At 39.2% G+C, this 24,683-nt stretch overlaps 1 protein-coding gene across 1 annotated transcript in view; it reads right to left on the reverse strand.

Moving 5' to 3' along the window:
* Positions 1-24,475, reverse strand: part of itgav (integrin, alpha V) — a 38,878-nt gene extending 14,403 nt beyond the window's left edge. Inside the window, exons 1-14 of the mRNA XM_085250682.1 lie at positions 23,905-24,475; positions 20,059-20,186; positions 12,673-12,761; positions 11,867-11,981; positions 10,648-10,709; positions 9,240-9,288; positions 7,238-7,360; positions 6,703-6,747; positions 6,320-6,363; positions 4,406-4,462; positions 3,054-3,106; positions 1,475-1,550; positions 795-924; positions 392-489 (exon numbers count right to left, since the gene is read on the reverse strand). Of these exons, the coding sequence (XP_085106808.1) occupies positions 392-489; positions 795-924; positions 1,475-1,550; positions 3,054-3,106; positions 4,406-4,462; positions 6,320-6,363; positions 6,703-6,747; positions 7,238-7,360; positions 9,240-9,288; positions 10,648-10,709; positions 11,867-11,981; positions 12,673-12,761; positions 20,059-20,186; positions 23,905-24,068 (1,233 nt within the window). The 5' untranslated portion in view covers positions 24,069-24,475. The remainder of the gene's footprint in view (positions 1-391; positions 490-794; positions 925-1,474; positions 1,551-3,053; positions 3,107-4,405; positions 4,463-6,319; positions 6,364-6,702; positions 6,748-7,237; positions 7,361-9,239; positions 9,289-10,647; positions 10,710-11,866; positions 11,982-12,672; positions 12,762-20,058; positions 20,187-23,904) is intronic.
* Positions 24,476-24,683: the final 208 nt, after the last annotated feature.

The following is a 24,683-nucleotide window of genomic DNA, read 5'->3' on the forward strand; positions in this document are numbered from 1 at the left end:
CTGATTTGAAAGTGAAACTAAAAACAAACATAACTAAAATAGTTCTTACAGCCATTCTTTGAATGTCTAATCAGGGTTTTATGGTAATCCCAGACTAACTGTGAACCAGTTTAAGTGAAAACTTTATGTTTGCTGTATTTTCAGTGAGGTTAGAATCACTGGTTTCAGCAGTCTTTGCCTGTGACGACTTCAGAGTGTGGGCAGGATTTTCACTGTGTACAGCGCTTCACACCATAAACACTAAACAGAAGTCTTAAAAATGAAAACAAAGAATAAAAGTTGTCACCTATATAACATTTACAAAATCCAGTTACTGTAGAAATCTAACTATAAGCGGGTAACTAAAGTGTATATAAACACAGTGAATGGAAGGGGCAGGTGTGGCATTTACCTGGGATGGTGATGCTTTGGGCCCCTGAGGGCTGCCATTATGGATGTAAACCAAGCCATTATGGTTGGGGCCTCCGTAAGGAGCAGAGATGGCCACATCTGGACAAGAGTGGAGGGAGATGTGGAGTGGGTAAAGAACTACTGTGTAGATGTCAAGGTGAAAAGCAGCTGATGCATTTACTAAATCATGTATACTTCAGCAGGGACCTGTGTCTGTGTTTGTATCCACACATATGTATCTGTGGACAAATTTCAGTTTTAAACCGCTGTTTCAACTGGTCTTCATCATCAAAGGGATGTGTGGGGGCTTGAACTGGTTAGTGGCTCACTTTATCCTCACAAAGACAGAAAGAGCTAAAACACCGGAGGGGGAGAGGGTGGTGTGTTGTGGTGCTCTCTGTTACCATTGTAGCCATCCATGTTCAGGTCTCCTAGCGCTGCAATGGCAGAGCCATATCTGGCGTAAACTTCGGACCCAGTGAGCAACCGAGGTGGTTGGAAGGAAAATCCACCCCGACCAAGATAGACAGACACCTGAAGAACACACACACACACACACACACACACACACACACACACGGTTTTAACAAACTGAAGCCTAACAAAAAACTCCACATCTTTTATATTTTGCTCATATTTTAGAAAGATTTACCCTTTGCCTTAAATTTGTGTTACAGTATTAATATTTTAAAATTAGTGCTGCCAGCGTTAATCTCATTAAAATGATGTTAACGCCATAACTGCAGTAACGCGGCAAATCTCCATTAGCAAGTTAGCACGGGGCGATCCGTGCTAACTTGCTGCATGCTTTGATGCCGTGCAGCCCTACGCCTTAGCTAACTCTTGTTAACTTCATTTTAACAATATTAACACTGACAGCACTATTTTAAAATAGCTTCATACTTCGGCACAGAGTTGTTAATTTTCTAATTACTTCTTACAAATTTGATGAGTTTCCAGCTAAATATATTTGCTTTCTTTAATAAAAAACAAAGAAAGCACAGTTCACCTAATCTGTCAAACACTTTTACAGTATGAGTATGTATGTATGCACATATGCAACGGATGCTCTGTGTGTGCCTACCTGTCCCACCTCCCTCAGTTTTCCATCTGAGCCCCTGTCCATGAAGAGAGGAGCTCCAACGAACACATCCATATTACTGACAGACAGATGAAACACAAAATAAGAACACCAGATTACTTATTATTTGATTATATTAATTTAATATTCATTCATCTGCATTTTATATTTATAACTAAAACACAGTGTATCCATATTATTCTAAGGGCAAAGCGTCTGTCATCCTTTACATCCCTTTGTGATCTGTTTGACACTAAGAAGAGTGCTTGTAGAGAGGACAGAGATGGCACAAGAACGGGTGAAAAGGCTGTTTAAACAAAACTATACACCGAGTCATCGAATCGCTCAGTATGGAGTGATTTTATCTCAACTGCTTTTTTACTTTAGAAGGTGCCGTGCAGCATTGCTCCATCAACAACAGCGGAAAGACTTAAATGTCACTCAGAAGACATCAGAGCTGTGTCGACTGATAAACAACAACAACTCTAGTATCACATTTCCACAATGTCACCCACATTTCACCCACTCTGATTCTTTGCCAGATAAATAGATTTTAATAGATTTACTGACACTCATTATTTCCTCTTTCTTAAACGCACCAATAGAGACCAACCAGCTGTTTATCATCATCAACCAGTTAACACAATACTCTCACAACAGGAGCAGATGGGAACAAGCAGTCAGTGTTTGTTAGCATGCTGAACAGAAACACTGATAAGATGGTCAAACATCCTCTGAGAGGTTTGGTGGTTGTGTTTGATAATTTTCACCACTTCCTTAAAGCGATGGCATTAGCACCCAGCTTCTCTCACACCACTTATTTTAGTTGGCACACAACTAAACACGTAAACAAGTGTATGAACCACCGCAAACTTCACAAACGTGTAAAGTCTCGAAACACTCCAAATTTAGCCGCGTTCTGGTTTCACTTAAAAGAGGCCATCAAAGCTCAAGCTGACAGCAAAGTGAACAGTGTTGAAGTTTGAGCGTTTCCAGAGGTCAAAAGCAGTTGTAAAAAGTCTTCAATGTGCTTTTAAATTACCCGGGAGCTCTCGCAAGAGAAAATAACAGAGCTCACTTCACTATCGAGGGTACAAGTACACCAAAGTCTACTTTAGAGACGCATTAATATAAAAATATCTGCCATTCATATTTCCCCCAAACACTACCCAAGCTGGACAAACATTAGCTCTTCTAAGTGTCAGCTCTTGTCATTTTAATGGTGATTGGAAGTAGGATTCAGATATTTAAAGAAAAATGGATTCCGGTTTAATATGTAGCTTTAACACGGCAGAAAACACTGATACACACTCACACATACACACAGAACCACACCAAATAGCAGCAAAACACAGCAAATAATACCCCCAACTGCCACCAACTGCAAAGAGAGACAGTTCAGTGGAAATATGTTGTCATCCTATTGTTGCACTGTGGTGACAAAAATTGTTCTGCCATAAATTCCATGGATGGTGCTGTACGGATATCTACGTACAGAAGAATATATCTATTCTTTTATTGGAGGGCTTGTCTTAAACCACAGATGGGGAAATTGTATGAGCACACACAAACACGTACTCACCCGTCATTGTTGACATCAAAAGCTGCAACTGAATGTCCAAAGTACGCGGCCATCTACAAGATGAGAGCGAAGGAGAGTCGAGGAGATGGAATCATGAGTTTACACAAGAAAACACGCAGTCACAAACATTTTGGTCAGATTGGAAATCTTTAGATTGAACTTTTTATTTAAGTATATTATATTAGCATTACAAAATCAAAAGCATTTATTGCCTGTCAGACTACTGTGGCCTTTTGAAGTTAATAGTCTTTAGGAACTCAATGTTATATCTCTGTAAATAGTTGTGATGTAATGGCTGCATCTCTGATACAAGCTAGAATGATGTTTCTCCTCGTAAAGAAACACAGTCCATCAGCGGCTTCTGAGTGAAATAAGAGGCCGTTCTCAAACCACAACCCAGTGACTAGCACAATGATATCAGAGGTGAGATCGCATAAACAGAAGACATTCAGAGAAAACTAAAGGAGGAGTGAGAGGCTTGACGTCAGGGAGAGGCGTCTGTCTCTTTAAAGAGAAAGCAGGCAGCAGGAAGCTGAAAAGTGAGGTTACAAGGTTCAGAGAGGGAGCTATGGTGGACAGACAGGAAAACGAAGAGGAACTAATTAACTCGAGCGATGACAGTCTGTTTTCCTCCCCACCCTCCTCCCCCTCTGCTACATCTGCATCTGGAGAAGTTTACATCTTGATTTAAGATCAGTGTTCACAGGATCTTCTACACCTAAAAAGATCCAAAGCCTGGTTTCTTCAACCCTTCAGAACTACCAAAATAATAATACAGTGGATACAGGAGCAGCTCTCTTCTTCTTGCCATCTGACACTGACCATTACTAAAAAGGCATCCAGCACGTTTCTTTGTGGTAGCAGGAAAAACTGCTCTGTTCTTCTGACATTTAGGTGTTTTACAGCAAACTAAAAAAACATTTGCAGCTCACTGAGATGCTTAATGTGCAGCTGAATATAACCCCTCTGTGTAGACATGATCGATCATTTTTCTCAATGTAATAAGTGAATATCATCTGGATTACAGCTTCTTGAAAAGTAACTGTTGGTGAACAGCTCATTAATAAACCACAATCAGACCGTATTTCAAAGCAGGTTCAAAACGGTATAGTACAAGCTGTTACATTACAATGCACGCTGATGCTTGTCTCCTCCAGGCAACCAAACACCCGTGTCAACTTCCAATATTTCTAACTGGCCTCGTGCAATCTGTAAACTGATCTAGAACGCCTGCTGATTTTTTGTTTTTCTCCACCCCTTGTTTTACTGATTATATCCTCAGGGGCAAACCCACTTTGAAACATGCAGCTGTGGCTTTCTGTGCCACAGAGTATGGCTGTCCCACAACTCACCTGTGACCCTGTGAAGTTGATCATGGACTCCATGACTGCGCCGTTAAAGATGTTCACCTAAAACATCGAAACACAGCACAGATCAGCAGCTAAATCCCCATTAACGCTTTTAGAACTCAGCAGTGCTGCTGTGCATCTCACAATAATAAAGCATCTTCTGCTTCTGTTATTGACATAACACATTTACAGTAATAACACAGAATCATCAAATGTCAGCAGCACCGTTGAATCCAGCTTTGTGCACTGGTTCCTAATCTAAGGGTCCAGCCCCTCTAAAAGTTTACCAGACATTATGAAAGGGAAAAAAAATCTGTTTCTGCTATACAACTTTCTCTGATCTTTGCCACTTCTTCACTTATGCAGTAATAAGCCAGTGCAAGCAGTTTCACTGGTTTATAATAGCCCACATCAGCTGCATTATACCCTTGGCTCCAACAATTACTTAAAAATTAATCAACAAACCTCAATATTTATATCCTGGACGTGACTCCAAACTACAAAATTAAACCCAAGAGAGATTTGTACTTCATTATGTCTTCTTTTCTTACTCTTTTCTATCCGGTCATTAAGTCTGACGTCACTATCAGTGTCTGGACCTAAACTCCGCTGCAGGTCCATATATCAAACGATCACTGTGGCATTACTGAGAGTTGAAAAACTGTCTAAAGTCTTTCATCTTTAATAAAATGATCAGCGTTCTGCTCTACCAGGTGTAATAATTGAGTTTAACATCAAGGCATCCATGAAAACGGAATTTATGACATTTAACGGAGTTAGAAGTTAGCAGGAAGTTAGCTCGCTAGCTTCTATCTAAATACAATATAGCATGCCCTGACTGCGGGGTTTTGGAAACAAATTAAAACGTACAGCTCTGCTATCACTTCCAACATAAATGAAGACAGAAAACTAAACAGCAGTGACGTTTGTAGGGTTACTGAAGTTTGGCTAGCTGGTATATAATGATGTGCTACATGACCGCTAGCGACACATCTATGTTAGCATAATATAAACAAGCTAACTTTTTTTCCACTCAATAAAAGTTAACGTGAGTGTTCTCGGTGGTCAGGAACAAATGTAATCGCATGGCAGGATGCTGTAAAAGGACCAAACTTCAGCCAGGAGAACAACTGAGATAATCCATCCACAATACGAGGTTAGTCATTCATATACTGCTGCATGGGCTAGTCTGTAGTTACATCTTATGGTTTTAAAAACTGAGCTTAAATAAATGATTAGCGGTAATAAAAGCCGAGGGAGGTCAACAGGGATCACTGACTGTTTTAGGAGCTTTTTGAGATCAAATAGAAGAAAATACATAACATTAAACATGTTAACAACACAAAAGCCATATTAAACGCAGACTACTTTAGACCCGGAAGTAGGATTCGTCACGTCATCACTTAACGACCGGATACACATGGTGCTGTAGACAGTGCTGTATTTTTAGCTTATTTTTCTCTGTGTTTTATTTGCAATGCAATATGAAGCCACAATGATTAATATTTAACAGCAAGCTTATGTTTCCTAATGAAAAAAAATCTTAAGTCTTTAAAGTGTGGGTTTATTACTCTAACCATATGTAATGAACATAAGAAGAATTGAAGTTAGTCTTTGTAACTGAAACTCTGAACTCTCAATAACGGTTTGCTTTAAATTGTTATACAACTAGATGAAGAGAAACCACCAATCATCCAATCACAGCTTGAGCTTGAGAAGACTGACAGTGAATATCTGAAGCAGAGCACTAGCTGATAATTGTTGGTTAGATGCTATGAAGCACTGAGGTAGGTACACTCTCTGACCACAGACTGACTGGATAATATGCATGTCCTGCACTATGGAAGCTCTAGGACAACAGCCGTAACTTGGCATAGTTCAAACATTGAGAAGTGTGTGTGAGCTTGTAACACTTACATAACCCAGCGCCTTCTCCCCCCTCGGTACTCCAGTCACAAAATCTGTGGAAGCATAAAAAGTTGAACAGATAGACACTAACAGACTGGTTATCATCTAACTACAGATGTGACTTTTTTTGCTATTGCTTCAAATATTGCTGTTATAATTATGCCATTGACTTGGTTTATATGAAAATCAAAAAACCCAACACTGTTACATTTACTGTGGCTTTAAAAGGGAAGCTGGGCGTCCACGGGACACTGCCTTTAAAAAACAGAGCAATTAATTCAACTCACTCCGAGCCTTTTCTTTATAAGTGTGTGAAAACTGTGTGAGCATTTCACACTGGTGTATTTGCAGTACACTTGCATTATATAAATCCCCTTCATTATCCCTCTTACCGTCCTTTCCATCGCCATTGAAGTCTGCAACTGTCACAGAGTATCCTGTGAACACAATCACAGAGTCTCTCGGTCAAACTGTTCAAATTTTCTGGGGTTTGATCGTTTCAAAAAATGTTTAAAGATGCACAAGGACCTCTAAATAAGAATTTGTGTATATAATTCAAACATATTGTAATTTACAGGCACATTCTCAAAAGCTAGACACACTAGAAAAGTTCATCCTCTGTGTTTGGATCGTTCTCAAAGCTTGCAGCTGCAACGTTGTAATTTGTGTAAATGCTTTACTGTTAAACTTTGCTTTCATAGTTTTATATTTGACAGTTATTTATTTTACACATAAAAAAACTCAAGCAGCAGGTTTTTTTTTTTTATCTCTTTATACCAGGTCCTGCTTGTAGACCAGCACTAATATGATGATCACAGACTACATGCAAAAGATGGATTCCACCCACTGGTTAACAAAGAGCTCTGAGACATAAACATAGAAGTTATGAAAATCTGACTGAAGGTGTGTACGTGATTGTGTAGTTACCAAGATAACTGTCGTCATACTGGGCATTGGCTGACTTGGTGGAGAGCGTGTTTCCATAACGGGTGAAGTAATCATTAGTGAAGCGGGTAAAAATCTCTGAGACGTCATCCGAGATCAGCTGACCTGAAGAGAGAGGAGGAGAGAGAAGAAGAAAAGACAGAGGAGACGGCATGGAGGAGAACAAGAAGAGCAAAGCAAGACAGAACACAAGGAAAGAGTGAGGATAGAGAGCAAGAGAGAAAAAAAGATGGAAAAGAAAAATGTTAGAGCACAAGAGACAAAAGTGAAAAAACACCAGCAATTTAGGGGAACAGAAAAAAAGTGAAGGAGGTAAAGGGCAGAAAGAAAAAGTTCTTTCACATGTGTGTTTACACGCTGACGCACTTTTGGTGTCGAGAAAAAAACAAAAAACATACAACTTGTAATTAAAGGAGCCACAGAGACGCAGCATTAACAGCTATCAAATCAGAAACAACAGTGTGGAGTGTGTAACTGTGAGTGCTGACTCAACAGGAAACAATCATTAGGCTAACACAGGAAGGCGCAGGAAGACTATGACCATAAAGGGGGGAAAAAAAATTGTGTGACTGACTCAGCGTTCGGGGTATAATCCATGTCACACCCTCTAATATCAGATGGCCAGACAAACATTACAAAATGCTGCTCAGATATAGAAAGACAGACAGACACACACACACCTCATAGCTTTACCTGCTCATTAAAATCTTAAGCGTGCGATGATGCATGCTATGGTCCAGAGTGAGATGGTGCAGTGAGTAATGCCGTTAACTACAAGTTGAGATCAGTGTTTTTTTTCCTATAGCTGTTAACATTCTGATCAACTGTACCTGTGAAAACTACGCTACAGACAACATCATAATAACAGCTTTTTCTTTTGTTCATTATTTTTTAATCTGAGTTACTTTTTGTCAACGTAGAAAAAAAAAACAAAAAAAAAAACTGGGTGCTTCAATTCCAACCACACATGCTGATCAAAATTGCAACAGTTAAAATGAATTTTATATGCAGCTCACAAGCAAAACAGTTTTTAGGACCAAATTTGAACTTGAATACAAAGTCCACTTCAGTTAAGAGTTATAAAACAATAGTTATGACTCTGTATTCCAGTGGATAGACTCAGAAAAACTACCTTTCTTTAACCCTTTCATGTTTATGCCATGTCCTGTTCTTCAACGTCATGCTGCTCTGTTGTATGTTAATTGCCCCTTGGGGATAAATAAAGTCTTTCTGATTCTGATGAATTATTATTATTATTATTATTATTATTATTATTATTATTAAGTATTTTTATTCATCTTTAGGCATGAAAAAACAGATTTTTGAACATGATTTTTTAAACATGCACTTTTCAAATAGTTTTTTTACAAGTCCACTTAGGTGGACAACATCACCTTTGGAGTGGGTGGCAGGGTATGGAGTGACACATCAGTCTCCAATGTAGTGGTTTATGTGCAAGTATACCATCAACACTGACACAAGTACAAGAAAACAGGCCTTGAATAACTGTCCACTGTTGTGACCACTATGCGTGAAAGGGGTAAAGTACCTAGCGTAAAACTATATTTAAATACAGTTACAGTAAATGTTCTCTTGCCCCCAGACCCCACAGTGACACAGCACACACTGCTCATGCTGATCCAGCAGCTTTTAAAACCACTGACAGCTCAGCTGAAAGCCTCATCGAGCAGCAGACCATGTTATCAACGATGTGGAGGGATATACAAACACCTTTTTGACACAGTGTTCGGCCTGAATGCTCTGTCATAGCCTTATTTGTTACTACTTGTCATTCATAAAAAGGTGCCGGTCTCTGTCTGTTCACCCTGAACTAAAAACAGAGAGAGGGGCAGTGAAAACAGGGCTGGCTGGATGACCTGGAAATGAACTGTTTGTCTTCATGTGTGAGTCACCACACTTGCTTTAAGGTGGCAGCAGGAAACACACACACAAACGCCTACACGTAAGTCAGTGTTACACTCACCCTGCCAGTAGAAGCTGCCAGGTCCTCCCACCACCACCCTTTTGTCATTCTGAAGACATAAAAAAGGAGAGGGGAAAGGAAAATCCAGATTTTGTCTTGCACTCCTTACTCAGTCTCATAGTAAAAAAACACATTCTTTTCCAAAGGGTTAACAGTTCAACTTACTGAACTAGTGATTCAGTACAGATGCTCCCCTGACTGGGATCATATCCTCGCCCCAAATCTTTCATTTCTACCATTATTAATTTTGCATTATGTTGTAACAAATAGAGAGGCAGTGAATTCTAGCTGAATGTGACACTGCTGTACTAAACTAAAAACCTCAAATTGATGGTTGATGAAAGGACAATCTGCTGCAACTGAAGACTTATTGCATTTTTATCTCCTGATTCAAAATCGCTTAACTGTGCAGTGTATACAACATTCCACAGCCTGCACTGTTTTCTCCAACTCTCATTTGGTCGTGCCTTTATCTATAGGAATGTCATCCCACAGACACTGAAGTATTAAGATGCTATGAGAATCTCCAAAGCATACATCTTAAGTACTACAGTGATCCTATAACTTAAACTCGTTTTTGAATTCATTAACTTGTCTTACATGAAAAATGCTGTGAGAAATTTCTTTTATGAGCAAATGCTGTTATGCAGAACCATTTATGGAAGCGCCAGCAGTGTGAGGCTTGACTTGTTTAAAATCACCGTCCAGCAGCAAGTTGTTGAGTTTTGTTGATTAAACAAATATTAATCAGCAAAACTCAATATTTAATTTCCTGGATGTGGCTCTGAACTGCAAAACTACAGGGTGGGCCATTTATACGGATACACCGTAATAACATGGGAATGGTTGGTGATATTAAAGTCCTGTTTGTGGCACATTAGTATATGTGAGGGGGCAAACTCCTCAAGATGGGTGGTGACCATGGTGGCCATTTAGAAGTCGGCCATCTTGGATACAACTTTTGTTTTTTCAATAGGAAGAGGGCCATGTGACACATCTTTAATATCACCAACCATCCCCATGTTATTACGGTGTATCCATATAAATGGCCCACCCTGTATATCCCAGACAGATTTCTCTCTCTCTTCATGCTGCTTCCTGTCTATATAAACAAGGTGCACTAGGTAAACTAAGATACACTCATTTAAAACTACATTTTCTTCCACCTGTTTACTGTCCACAAAAACAAACTAAAGGGATGATAAAAATTAAAAAAAATAACAATCTCACACACTAATCTAAACATTACTATTGGATTAGGTACTCATTTGTTCATTTGTACTGACACCTAACTTCCAAGAGCAGCAGCACTGCAGACAGCCTCACTAACTCCTGACGTAGTTGACAATGAGCGCTTTGAGGCAATTTACAAAACAGGTTATTTGGGGACAGCGTGTGTGAATCCTACCTTAAGGAAATCGACACTGAAGCCAGCCTGGCAGAAGCCCTGCCCTTCTGGTGAGTTTTTATCTGGAGAAGAAATAAAATAGCAGAATTTATTATAAAGCACCAAATAGAAGGATATGATGATATATGATGACAAGATTTTCAGAAAGCGTGACCTCTCATCCTGACCTTGAAGACGAGGTCACTGAGATTCAAACTCATTCAAGACTTTTTAGTAGACGTGCCTATGGTCTGAATTCCTACGTCGCCTCATGCTGGAGTTATCGCACTGACAAACTTGGGTGTCCATGCCACCCAGCTGTAAAGTGGGGTAAAAACTAACAAACTAACTGCTTAAATATCTATTAAATACAAAAAACTAAAAAAGTCATTTTTTGAGGTTATTTAATATTTTATTATGAGTCTCATACTCTGCTGCTGTCTCCTTCCTCATTTCCACCTCATCCTTTTCCTCCTTACTGAAGATCTTACTTCAGTCTGAACTGAACATAGGTCAGAGCCCTAACATGAAAATGTGCATGAACATGCTCATTTATTCCTGACATAGTTGAAACTATACAGCAAATTAAAAATGCGACCCTCCAGTCTCTGGATATCTGAGAATGAGCCAGCTAAACAATAACAGCTGGTTATAGGCTAATGTTGGGCTGGAGTGTGCTAAAAATCACACTTTACTTCTGACGTGAAGTTTGATTACATTCTCACATTGTATGAGAGTTTATTCAAAAGTACCCAAGTTCAATAACACTTCCAGCAGCAAAAACCACCAGCACGCGCTGACAGAAAAATTCCTCAAAAACTCACCTCAGTATCGCTGTCACTGAACAGAAGTGAGCTTCACTGACACGTTGTCTTGTATCATACTGACAGCTGTGGTAAACAGCAGACTGACAGCCTGCGCTTATCACAGATGAACGGCGAGCAGAGTTTTCGAGGTAACTCCACGGTAAAAATGTAAAATATCGCACAATATGTCTCACTTATTATCTTATTCCTAATGTATTGCTAAGTGTCAATATTACTCAAATATGTTAAAATATAGAATGCACATGTAGTATTGAAACATGTCCAGCTGCGGGTTGTTATGAAAAACGGACTAAATGTTTTCTGAAATATGTTTGTCCTACAGTGGCCACCGTAGCTGAGATCATGCACTTGAACTGGGAGGGGTAAGAACAGAATTCCACTGCAGATACTAGGACAGGAAGCAACAAACATACCTGTTCTGCAGGGCGAGTATTCAACCACCTGGTTTCCTTTCTTCAGGTAACAAGTTCCCACAGGCTCACGCTCAGAGACACCTAAGGTTGACCACTGGTAAAGGGGAGCACACGCCTACAGAGCATACACACATAGACAAAACAAATCCAGCGACATATTAGTTCAGTGTAAAAATGGTTGGTGTCGATTGTTGGTAAAACTGTGCTTCATCCTCTAAGTCATTAACTGTGAGGACTCTTGCAAGGTGGTGTAGTGTATCCTTTCAGCCTTTCTGTTTCAGTTGTGGTGGAGAACCCACCACTGGCACAAACTGATGCAAAACCTTAAGACATATCCGACCGCAATGAAACAAGAACAGTGGACGAAAACAAAATGAGACGCTGTGTTATTTTCTTAGCTTATATGCACTGTACTGTCCTTCACCTTTCCACAAAGGTTTGGATCAAAGGTTTCAGGATTTTTAGAACAACTCTGAGGCTCCTACACTGGAGAAGGCACACTTTATTTACCCAAAACAATGGTTCTAAATGGGCAGCTCCTGTGGTCAAATCAGATATGTGAAAGTGTGGACTGACCATGGAAATAATTCATTTAATCATCTGCATACTACAACCAGGAATTGTAGGATTTTGAAAATGCTAGATCAGTACATTGAACAATCCAAAAGTTCAGAGGTCTTCACTTCAGCAGGAAGAAAAAAACGGCAGTGAGACAAAACATTCTGGGTACTCTGGACAGAAAGTCCATGAGGCAAGGCATGAAGTTAGTGCTGTTCCTCAGACATTTTACGTGCCGTGTTTCTTACCAGAATGTGTTCTCCATCAGATCGCACTGACGCTCCAAACCATTGTTTGGATTTAAACTCCATCTTAGCCCCATCACGCGTCCTTTCGTCTGCAAAAAGAAAAAGATCATTGTTAAACAATTTAAATTAGAGAACAACGATGGTAAAAAAAGAAACGGCCACAAAATAAAGCAGCAGAAAAATATCTTTAAACACACAAATACAAATTTTGGACTAATACTCAAGATGTCCGTTTTCCCCTTTTAAAATCTGCAGCAGCACAAAACTGTCCAGGTTTTTCAAATGAACAATAACTACGTGAAATAAATGGTCGACTGTCGGGACTCCATCTTAATCAGGGAAGATTCCTGATTGGTAAATTATAATGTGACATGGGACAGTCTTTGTTAAAAGTTTAGTGCAGCAGTTTTCCAACGGGAAAGCTCTGACCTATGTTTAATAACGTTTGGGCAGCATATGGTTTTTTTTTCCTGCCAACACGCACCATTCAAACATGGATAAACTTAGAATTCTGATAGACTTATGACACATACACAGCTGTGGCTATAAATGACTGCAGTGCTGTGAAAATCTCCAGTGTCCTAAAAGAAGGACAGACAGGATGAGTATTTCAGGAAGAAAAACAGGAGACAATCAGACAGATCGCAGCATGACTACAACTGCAAACATACACCATTAATTACCATCTTAAGCACAGTTTTTCCTAATAAGCACTGAATGATGAACACCACACTGAAATTTAATGGTCCTTCTGTTTTTGTTTTTTATTTAATTCAAGACTGGCGTAGCCACCCTCTCCATTACACATAAGCACATCCCACGTGCTATGACGCATGTTTTAAAAGGCTACAAAATTTCCCCAGTCTCCCTATGAAGGTCATCTTTTCATGGACCTGTGGACCGCTGTATGATTCCCATTATGACCACTCACATTCTGCATCAGACATTTCATTACAGACCTCACACTTTAGCAAACACACAAGTGTTTTTGTTTCAAAATGACCAACCGAGCTACAGAGAATCACCAATGCTGATGAGAAGTGGGTCTCACTATGACTGAGAGACCAAACAGCACTTCTGCTCTTGAGTCCAGATATCCTGACCTTCTTTCGCACAGTACTGCATATGGACAGTTGCTGTTTATTTATACAAGCAACAGGATTTGAACTACAACATCTGGAATTATGTAATGCCATGTAATAGAAAGTATACGTCATTTTTCCTTACAGTGGCATTTGCACACTGATGACAGTCTTATACACCACTGACAGTATGTGCCATCGCAGCATTTCATGCCTTTTTCGACTGCTCTTTAACAAAGTTCTTGAAAATCTCAAAATTATCTGACTATATCTTCACAGAATAACCAATGTTTAATAAATTATTGAAAAACATTCAACAAAACAACCCAATGGAGGTGCTTCAAACATCTTAAATTGTGTATTTTGTGCCCACTTTTTACTTTTTCATTTAATGACATTCTTGTGTGTGTACATACTGTAGCCATACATACTTTGTACAGCACTTGGGTCACTAAAAGCTCTGTTTTAAATGTGAATTATGAAAAAATGTTACTTACAGTGATAATAGCTTTGTACATATACAATGTAAATAGCAGTTACTCTGAGGACTATAACACACAAATCCACATGCCTGTGATTCCACAGGTTTCACTGACTGATACTGTGTGTATAATAGGAAAGCTGTCAGGAGACAACAGCTGGCATTTGACTGCTCCCAGCTGGAGTGAAAAAACAAACAACAAAACAACAAAAACATAATAACAGACTGAGCTCCGAATTAGTGAAACAAAAGGACGACTCCCATAGAAATCAGATAAATATTTACAAGCAATAAGCAGATAAATATTTAAGCCTGGGCAGATATTACACACGGACAGTTTGGGATTTTCCCACCAGGATGGGAAACTCCAGCCTCGGCAGTTCCAGCTAAATTCAAATTCTTTGACTCTCAGAGCTGTTTGGTTGATAAAAGAGTGCTCTAGTGGACACGAGGGATGAAGTACAAAAGGATTAGTTTCCCAGTTTGGCAATAACTTGCATCAGTCTTACCTAATCTGTAATTATGGTGGTGAATCAAGGAGCCATGATGCCAACTGTTTCCTGCCAGCTAGTTACCATCTGAAAAGGAACAAACTCAGACACTGTTTGTTGTTTGCTAACCAAAAAATTTGTTATTATCGACATTCACGTGGTGAGAACAACAAACCTCCACCAAGGCAGCTCACTTACTCGCTCTCAGCTCACTTTTAGGGGAAGTTTTGTATTTTCTACACATTTTTTTTCTTTGTTCTTTTAAAAAAGTTTTGTGCTTCGTACTTTTAAAAAGTTTGTAGTGCAGTAAAAACAACCGCAAAGTTTATCCTGTTGAAACACATTGTACTGTACCTGGGATCATTTTCAGTACATTTTATTTTTATTTACATGGATAAAGTGTGAGCAGCATTCATTTCATTGTTCAGTAAATAGTTTAGATTATAACCAGTTACTGTACATAACATCATATGTTGTAATAAAATGAATCAATTATACACATAAAGCATCCTATGATGACATGTTCCTGTCATTCTGAAAACCTATTGTCATTTTTAGTAGCTCTATCGAGCATTATTAATAGCATTACTATGACCTCTGACCTAATTTTATGTGCTGCACATAAAAGCAAATATATAAAAACTATTATATATTTGCTGTACACAATATTCTTGAAGACAGTATAAAACAACCCAAAAAAAGAAAAAAACCAGAGTCAGGACAGATTAATGCTGAGTCTGGGTCACTGTGAGACAGACACACACAATCACACACACACAGTCAAATTCCAGTTAATTCTGTTCTCTGGTCCAGTAAAGCTTTTGGCCAGTAATTACTCAGGTCATCAACAAAGGCCTCTATTGTGGGGAAAAGCACACACATGGGCGCACACACACTCACACGTGTGTGCACACACAGCATTATAACTAGGCCACTGACTAACTACATTACGACCAAAAGAGAAGAGTGTCACCGAACATGTTTGGTTTCTGTCCGAGCCTGCAGGCTCTCAGTGCTGACCGTGTCCTGTTCTAAGGCAGATGGGAAGGAATTTGCTGATCAATTAGACTGTAACATCAGGAGATGAAGTTGAACAAGTTGAAAAGTAAACATCCTGCACTAGGCGCCTGCTTTACAAGACTTACTGAGGCTATGTAAGACAAATTTACCTTTTATGGACATAAGAGGCCTGGAACAGCAGGCTGCATGAAGCCAACTGTTCAGCAGGTATTCCAGTGCTGTAGAGCTACAGGCCAAAATCAGTTGATTAAAGACAGATATACGTACAGTACATAGCACTGAATACTTCTGCCAAAAAGCCAAATTATAATAAGGCTGAAGGTATTTAAGTCTGCAGGTTTCCAACTAAATCCTGCACTATTCTATATTAGTTTTATGAATGCAAAATAAAAGCAGCAAAAGCAATTCTGTTGATCAACACAAAATGTAATCCTTGGCATTTGTGGCTTTTAAAAGAAATTTAGAGAGCTAAATTGTAGGTTCTAACTTTGAATGTCTAACATTATTTTACTGGAAAATGAAAGCAGTTTCATTAACTGTGGCAGTGAAGATTTCAGTTTTTATTCATGTGCCACTCAAAGTGTGTCAAACATCAGTGTCAGATTTTTCAAAGGAGGAGGGAGAATATTCGCTGTTGGTTTAAATGGTGAAAGCAACATGAACTCTGCTTTAACACGATACTGCATGTATTCTTTGTCTGCAAAGAGCTTGTGCACGGGCAATATTGACGCCATGCTGGAGGGGGCGGGACGTCACTGTTTTGGAGTGTTGTGTGGTTTGTTTGTTTTTTAACTTCCTATTTTCATGGCTGAGGTCTCCCACAGAATACCAACCAAGCTCAACTACACAGCCTCGCTCAAAGAAACACATACTGCCCTGTCTCCGGCTATTTATACTTCCTTCATTCCGCTTTGTCTTCCATGTCCTCTTTTAATGGAACTGGCAGAAAGTGTGGTTCCAGTTTAGGGTAAAATATGTTAGGTATGTATACTGGAGATTTCTTGGCAAATGTAAGCATAGAAAAACAAATTAATTTCCTTAGTTACCAAATGCAAATCTCCCATCCCACCAATTTAATTTACTATTGCTATGTCAATCTTAACGACTATGTCAAAAAAACCCAAAGGTAGCTGGTTGGTTACCCCAACACCACAGCAGAAAAAGAGATAACTGAAAGAGTGCCAGATAAAAATGTAGAAAAGACAACGGAAATATGACGTTTGTTTTTTCATGTGATGTTTTTGCACATCTTTAGTGGAGCTAGAGCTTCAGTGGAACTTGAGGTCACATGCTTCATATACATCATCATTTCTTTCCACTGCACTTTGTCACACTTTGCTTTTATAGATTAAGAGGGGTGGTTTTTTTAGACTTTAAAAGACTTGTACATTTCAGCTTAGGTATATCTTAAACTCAAATTAAGAATGTGCATAAAAACATAGCTTAAAACACAAAGCACCCAAAAAGAAGTTTATTCATCGCTTTGGTCAGTCAGTGCTTTGCCATCATTATTAGAGCATGTGTCAGTGTCAGCATATACTATTATATATATTGTACATATATTTATTAGTTTCAGATTTAGCCATTCGTATATTTTGCCTGTTTATGTTATTGTATTTTGCACAACTCTGTTGCTTGTGAAGCTCGCACACAAGAATTTCACTCACATGTGCTGTACCAATGTACCTGCACATGTGATGTGACAATAAAAGTGATTTGATTTGGTTGCTACATGAACTCAATTGCCCCAAGCATACTGTTCAGCTAACATCAACACCTGGCTTGTCTTTGCTCTCCTGTGCCTGCCATTTTTCTCCCTTGGATCTTTAGGTGTGTTTTTGTATTTCACTCCAGTGTGTAGAAGACATTAAACCTACACTCTAAAAGATGACAGTCACTCATTTAACACCTACTCTTAAAAAATGAAAGCTAGCAGGAAAAGTTAATCATATAGCCACAGTTACCCAGCCCCGTTATGAAAACTATAAATCATGTCTGTCAATGCGTGCAGTCACCAGTGATTTGGAAACACTGTGACTGCACTGTTTCACCAGAGGATAAGTTCTGTTTTGAAAGACTTATAGACATCTTTCAAATCTTTATATGACACAATACTGTTGACACTCAAAGAGACCTTGGTAACACCAGCGATAAACCAGCTACACACCCAGTTTACATTTAAAGCAATTTAAACCACTAGTGTTGTGCTGGGTGTCGCAGCATTCAGAGGTGTGATTCTTCCTGCTTTAAAGTCAGTGGTGAACACACCACAGCTTGTCCTTCTTAAGTTGTCAAAAGTAACAAGACATCTGAATGTAATACTTTTAACAACAACACACTTATAGGTTCTTACAGCCAACTGACCACCTCCCAGTCTGAATCATTAAGGAGGACATCCAGACAGAACAGCAGGCAGAAGTCAAATGATTAAATTAAATGAAATGTGTCAGGCAGTAAGAAGGTGTGTTCACATCTGAGCACATCATCTCCCAAGAAGAAGCTTGGAGATGGTACAACTTTTGCAAAACATCAGGCACCAACATGGCTGGAGGGAAAAACAAAACAAAAACGGATACGATTTCTTATAAAACTTTTCTTTGTTTACCTTTCAAATGTCACATAGGCTTTAAGCCTAGAGAGGAGACTTTAAAAATGTACACTTCATGTATGCAAAGCTGACAGCAACATAAACGTCTGCTGGACAAAAAGTTAACACACAGTTCCCTTTTTTACATTTAAATACTCAAGAACACCCATCTGAACCTCTGGTTTCATAAGGGAAGGAAATGGTTTTATTGTAGACATTTTTATTATGGTTTTGACAGACGGGCTTATGAAAATAGATGCAATCCCATGAGTCGCAAGAATGACACCGAAACAAGTCCCACTTTGCCATTCTGAGTTCTGGCATGATGTGAGAAATCAGCTGAAAATTTTCTAAGGAATTTTCATTCGACCACAAAAATCAATTGCTTCTTTATACATGTTTGTTTCCGCTTGAAAGGAAGGAGAAAAGAATCCATGAAGTGAGTTTGTTCTGTCACTAACCTCTAACTGACCAATCACCATGCAGAATGGTAGCATTTCATGCGCAAGAACAGCCCCTTTAAGTAAAACTATAAGAGGACATAAGCATTGTTTTATTTCAAAGCAAACATATTATCAGCTCTGCATTTTCAAAACATTTTCTGTAGAAACAGGTAGAATTCATTATTTTAGCCATTTAGCTTCATTAGCTCTTATTCATTGACAATAAGACTATTAGTGTACTGAACAGAAAGTGGGAGGCCCTACACTTGCTTTGTTATTAGCTTATGAACTAAAGAATATGACAAAGTAAAATCCTGACAGATCTTAGCTCAATATGAACTCTCTTTAAGCTCCTGAGAGAAATTACGGTTCTTGAGTGGGTCAATGGTTCACCAGCTAGTGTCAGTTTCAGTTTATCCGCTATTTTTGATACCAGTGTAGAGCAGTTTTTAGCCAAAAACACAGATTAATTAGTACTCGAGAACATTTAAAGCTCTGGATCACATTTGGGGTAGTCAGAAAAGTCTGTGAAACACAGATTTACTCATTTATAGATCCAAAATGCCACATATTCTCTGAAAGTGAGTAACTTTGGCTTCCCCTGGTAAAAACAACAGACATGACCAAAAACATTTCCTTGACAACTTCTGCTGTTCTTCATAATCATTTCATTCACATATAAAGGAAATAATCACCATTTGCACCTAAGAAAAGGACATTTTATTGTGTGAAGCTTCCAGGATTCCTGGAACGTGTGGGTGCTGCTGCCTCACAGAAAAAAAATGACTGAAATTCTACGAAGACAATAAAGGGATTAATACCCACATCACAGAACATTACCAAATTCTAACTGTTTATCACTGTGTAAATATTTACAGTGAAGACAGTGCTCTGCTCATCTGGCCTTTCACAATCAAAGAGAAACAGTAAATTACTAAATTATGATCAATGCTGGAGAGAGATGATTGCAACATGGATAAACAGAAGGAGGCAGCAGTTTGTCAGTCACTCCCAGTACATGGACGAGTCCACACACATTCTGCTTCAACGCACATTCCTGAATGCGTCTTAGCATGAAAACAACAGAAACAGGCTGAGCTGAACCCTCAGTATTCAATCAGTAATATGCTTACTGAAAACTGTTCATGATATCTATCATGGTCTGGAATTAAAATGTAAATTCTAAGTGGTTTTCATTAAAGGAGGGAGAGATACTGAAGGTTAAACCCACCCTAAGGTGATGGGGAAGAGGTTTTAACCAAACTAAGGGGTCTTCTGGTACCTTTGTTGTCAAACACCAGCTGCTGACAGGCGCTGGATCTGCCCCAGGGGCAGCTGTACACTGCTCCTCTCTCCACAATGCTGTCCGCAGACATGTTAGCTCGAGGAGCTCCAATCAGAACGTCTGACCTGAGGAGAGGAGAGGACGTTATTCCGTAACACAAACAGCCACCAACTCATACAGAAAAAGCCACAAATGCTCTCATGTAGTAATTAAGCTGACCAAGAGAGGCTAAACTGTGTCTCATTCAGCTTAGGAAACAAAGCTTAATCTTTCAGTCATCTGTTACCACCTCAGTCTAAAAATCTGTGCATACATGAGTCAGCTGGTGTTTCAAAGTATGGGAGCTTTACTGCCATAGTAATTTCTGTGAATGAACTCGATATGAGGAAAGTCTGTGAGTAAGAACTCATCAAATACTTGCATATGGATATGCAATGTGCATATTAGCTATACGAATATGTATATTTCTTGATAGATAAATAGACAGGGTTAATATATTGGTTAATTCTGGCTATTTGTTGATATACCCACAATGATATTTATAACAGCCAATAAATACAGTTTGTTTTTTTTTGTTTTTAATTCAATTCAATATCGCTCAGGTTCTGAGGCGCAGTGATGAGGTAGTGGGATTTTCCCCATCTTCTCATAGTCAGGGCGTCATCACTGTCCAACTTTGTGGTGTAAGTAATACCAACAACAGCACATTTCAGGCAGGTTTTTATATTTAGCACTGAGATTGATATTGTTAGCATAAGGATATGCATTAATGCATAAAAAGGCCAAGAGTTCAGCCGTGTGTTCAATTTACTGAAGAACAGTGAACTAATAAACACACTTTATCTAGCACCAAAGCAAGGACTTTCTGGGGATCTAACCATCTCACAGAACTTTAAACTCTGGTTCATCCAGTTAAATCTTAAGTAGAGGAGTTCCTCAAAAGACTCATACTCCCCAGGAAGTCTGTGGTGAAAGCAGAACTTTAGTCTCTAATACGGTTCAAACTAAATTTAAAAAGAAAAGAAAGAAAACACTGGATGCTGCTTTTATCTTCAACCTGCTCATTTCTTCCAGTGTTGATGTCTCTACTCTGCATAAATCACACAGGACTACAAATCTACACCCAGAGTACCACAAGATGATATTATCGGTACTACTGACCAAGACTGGTACAATGACCTTCATATGTAGTATTGGTGTCCCTTTAAAGAGGTCTACACAGTGCTGCAACAGTGAGTGTTTGTCCAAAAGTATCATTGCCTGGAACATGCCCTACTGACTAGTTCTTAATATAATAAACATATGAAACACAGATCATCTCCCGTCTGTAGATGCTGCAGTAACATGACAAATTTCCTCAGCAATACAAAACATAATTTGGCTGCTTGTAGCGATGCTGCAAGAGACAGCCAACAGTTTTCATGTGAAGTTGGTCTTTGTTCAAAGCATTAAGGTTTCCCTGCAGTGCGAAACAGGATTTGTTTATAAAGAGCCATTCAGTGGACATTTTTCCTTTTCAACTGTTTTCACTACCTAATGTATTGACCACTTATAAAACGAATGAATACTTTTAATTCGTTAAGCACTGCCGTGCTAAAAGGCTGCTGGTTCAGTGAGACCGAGGTGGTTGTACTGATTGATGTGGTTGCTTTAAAAGCTGACAGGAACCACAGTCAGTAGAATAAAAGTAAAACAACAACAGGAAAACAGCTACAAATCAAGTGATCTCTCAATACGTGTAATTACTGCAGGCCACACATTGTTACGCTGGGGTTTTTTTTAGCTTCCAGCCACTACTGCTGCCTCAAACTAGCTAATAAAAATTGAATGATAGCCTGAACTTAGCGTAGCTTATTGTTTGTAACACCTTTTTTATTTAACACAATATATAGCTCTAAATGTGAGACAGTGCCCATAGATGCATTACAAGGCCTGTTTACAGCTTGGTGTAAAAACTGTTTTTGGCCTCCGTGGAGAGTGTCCACCTTCATAACAATTCTAGTATGAGGGAATTTGTATTTATTTTCATAACTCATCCATCTGAATGCTGACAACATGTTTAGCTGTAGCTGATTGGTACCCGCTGGGTTTCAGCTTCACTAACTGGAGTCACCATGTTTAAACAACTGTTGACGACATGGGTGTGGTACGGAGCATCTAAGAGGTTTGTGATTCAGTTTTGGTGAGTGAAATTGTAGTGTCTGTCTGTTATTTAGCACTAGTTAGTAGGCATCTGTAACTGTGCATTCAACCCATATGGTTTATAGATGACGTTTCCTAGCGACAACTTATCATTCCACCCTATCATCTAACCACAGTCACTTCTGGGTTCAGTAAACCAAAATGCTTGATATGCATTAGGCCCTGTGAGGAAAAAAAGATGTATAGTTCCTTTTTAATAACTAGAACCAAACGAGTCTCCACAGTGACCGTGTTCTGTATGAGGAAATATTTACATTATTAAGCCATGGTCAGCCAGCTTCAGTCCTGATATCATATTATACAAATCCCCTCTGACCATGGCAATAACTGTAATATGAGCAGTGAATTTCAGTGCTGATCTAATTAGTGTTACTAAAAGGATTCAATGTTTTTCAGGCTACTGTAGATGAAAGTCTCTAACTGTCTGTCCGCTCTGTCAGTCTATTGTCACATGAGACTGCAACATTCCTCTGATATTTTTTCAAATATGGAGAAATGGCAGGCAATCGATGTTTCTCTACACAGCATAGTGGTTTTAGATACTAAGTTAAAACACAAAGTTACAGAATCTGAGTATGTTCCTGTACCAAGGTCAACAGGGCTCTGCTCTGAGGGAGTTATCTGCAATAAAGTGACATTTTCCTGGGTACCTACTGATATATGTTTAGTTGAACAAGGAATGAAATCCACAAGAATTGATTTAACACACAAAAAAAAATGAACAACTGGGGTATGGGTTATAGGATGATGTTTTAAAGATGTCTGGGGAAAAACCTGTTTTCTTAATATACATAAAAAGTAGCACGGTGCAAGTTTGTTAATGTGCATCTACAAAACTGCTGCAGAAACTCTGTGCAGGGAGAGAGGATGACAGGCAGCTTTTTGCTATCATTTCATGCAGACACTCTAAAGATACAGCAAGAAACAAGACCAGGAAGCATCAAGGCAGATGATAAGACTGTTATTAGGATATCTCACACACTCCAGGGAATTTTTTTTTAAACGTTTTTCAGGAAATTTTATGACACTTGACAATATGGGAAACACAATTTAAATGCACCTCAGGTTAAACCTCCTCTATGACTGAGGGCATCGGCACTATTTTGGGACTGCACTTAGTCTGTTAATGATGTAAATTAACTAAACAAAAAGAGTCTGAAAACAACTAGATCAGTAGTGTTCTTTTGAGAGAACTACTTTCACTTCAGTAAAACTGGATAACCATGGATATCCACTGCTTCAGTAGACGAGAGTTTAGAGCAACAAGCCTACATGGCCTCTGGGCACTGTTCCTGTTTGTCTGTGTTTTAAATAAAGTTACAGCTGGTGTAGCTGTGAACAGAGAAAACCTTTTCTTGAAAGTTATGCCCTTACAATTTGGTTAATAAAGAACTGAAGTAAAAGTTAATGGACTGCTGTTAATGGACTGTCTTCTAATTTGTTGTCATAGTAATATGTTTTTAAGATTTAACAACTCAGAACTTGGACCCTTTTCTTTTTTAGTGACAAGTGTAAAACTTTAGTAAAGTACTTTAACAGAAGCATATATAATGTAAAGTAAAGCAAACCAAAGGTTACATTGAACAGGCGCTTCTCCATCACCATCATTACCATAACCATCTACTCTGCTACAAATCTTACTGTAGGTTGTTTGAAGGCTTAAAGAAGTCCACCGAAAAGCCGAAGTAGCTCCCCTCGGGTCCGGGATATACGAAGGGATTATCCACATCCAGGTTGAAAGAGCTGGAGCGATGGAAGTGTAAACACACCAGGACCAGCAGAGCAGCTGTCCGTGTCCCTGCCATGGCTGCTGCTGGAGACCTCCGCGGCTTCACCGAAACAAACACAGACGCCCAAGATGTTGTCTGTCCCTTATCAAGTTACTCAGTTAGCTAGAGGTGTTGTGGCCTGTATGCACCCACGGTGCAACTTTAAAATGCCTAAAATCTCAGCCCTGCTAACAAGCGTCCCCCCCCCGCAACCGTACGGAGAACAAGTCGTCATGTAATTGTTAAATAAAACACATTCCCAGCTTGTACCGGAGCTAACCAGCGTCACACACAGCGCAGGGCGGGGGGAGAGTCAGTCTTTCACCGGCGATTCGTTAGTTTGTCTAACCGATGAAAGCGGCGTAATCTCGGAACAAGCTCGGGGAGAGGCCGCGACACTGTGTATGCGTATGGTGTGGGTAAGTGTGTCAAGCATAGGCTCGCTCCAACTAGCTAAAGTCAAGTTAAACATCCAAACACAGCAAACAACTTCCGTCGAATTCCCTTCAAAACAAAAGCATGATTTTCGGCTGTACCGGGAGTTGGGAATTTAAATCAAATGTACAATTTCAAATGTAGGAAGGGATTCAGGACAGTTGAGCTTATTTCAAGATAGCTAGATATATAAATAAATATAAATAATAGATAGTT

Source organism: Mchenga conophoros, linkage group LG16, assembly GCF_057382185.1.
Source record: "Mchenga conophoros isolate Kocher_MC1m ecotype Shallow Benthic linkage group LG16, M_conophoros_male_GT1.1, whole genome shotgun sequence".
NCBI classification, from domain to species: Eukaryota; Metazoa; Chordata; class Actinopteri; order Cichliformes; family Cichlidae; genus Mchenga; species Mchenga conophoros.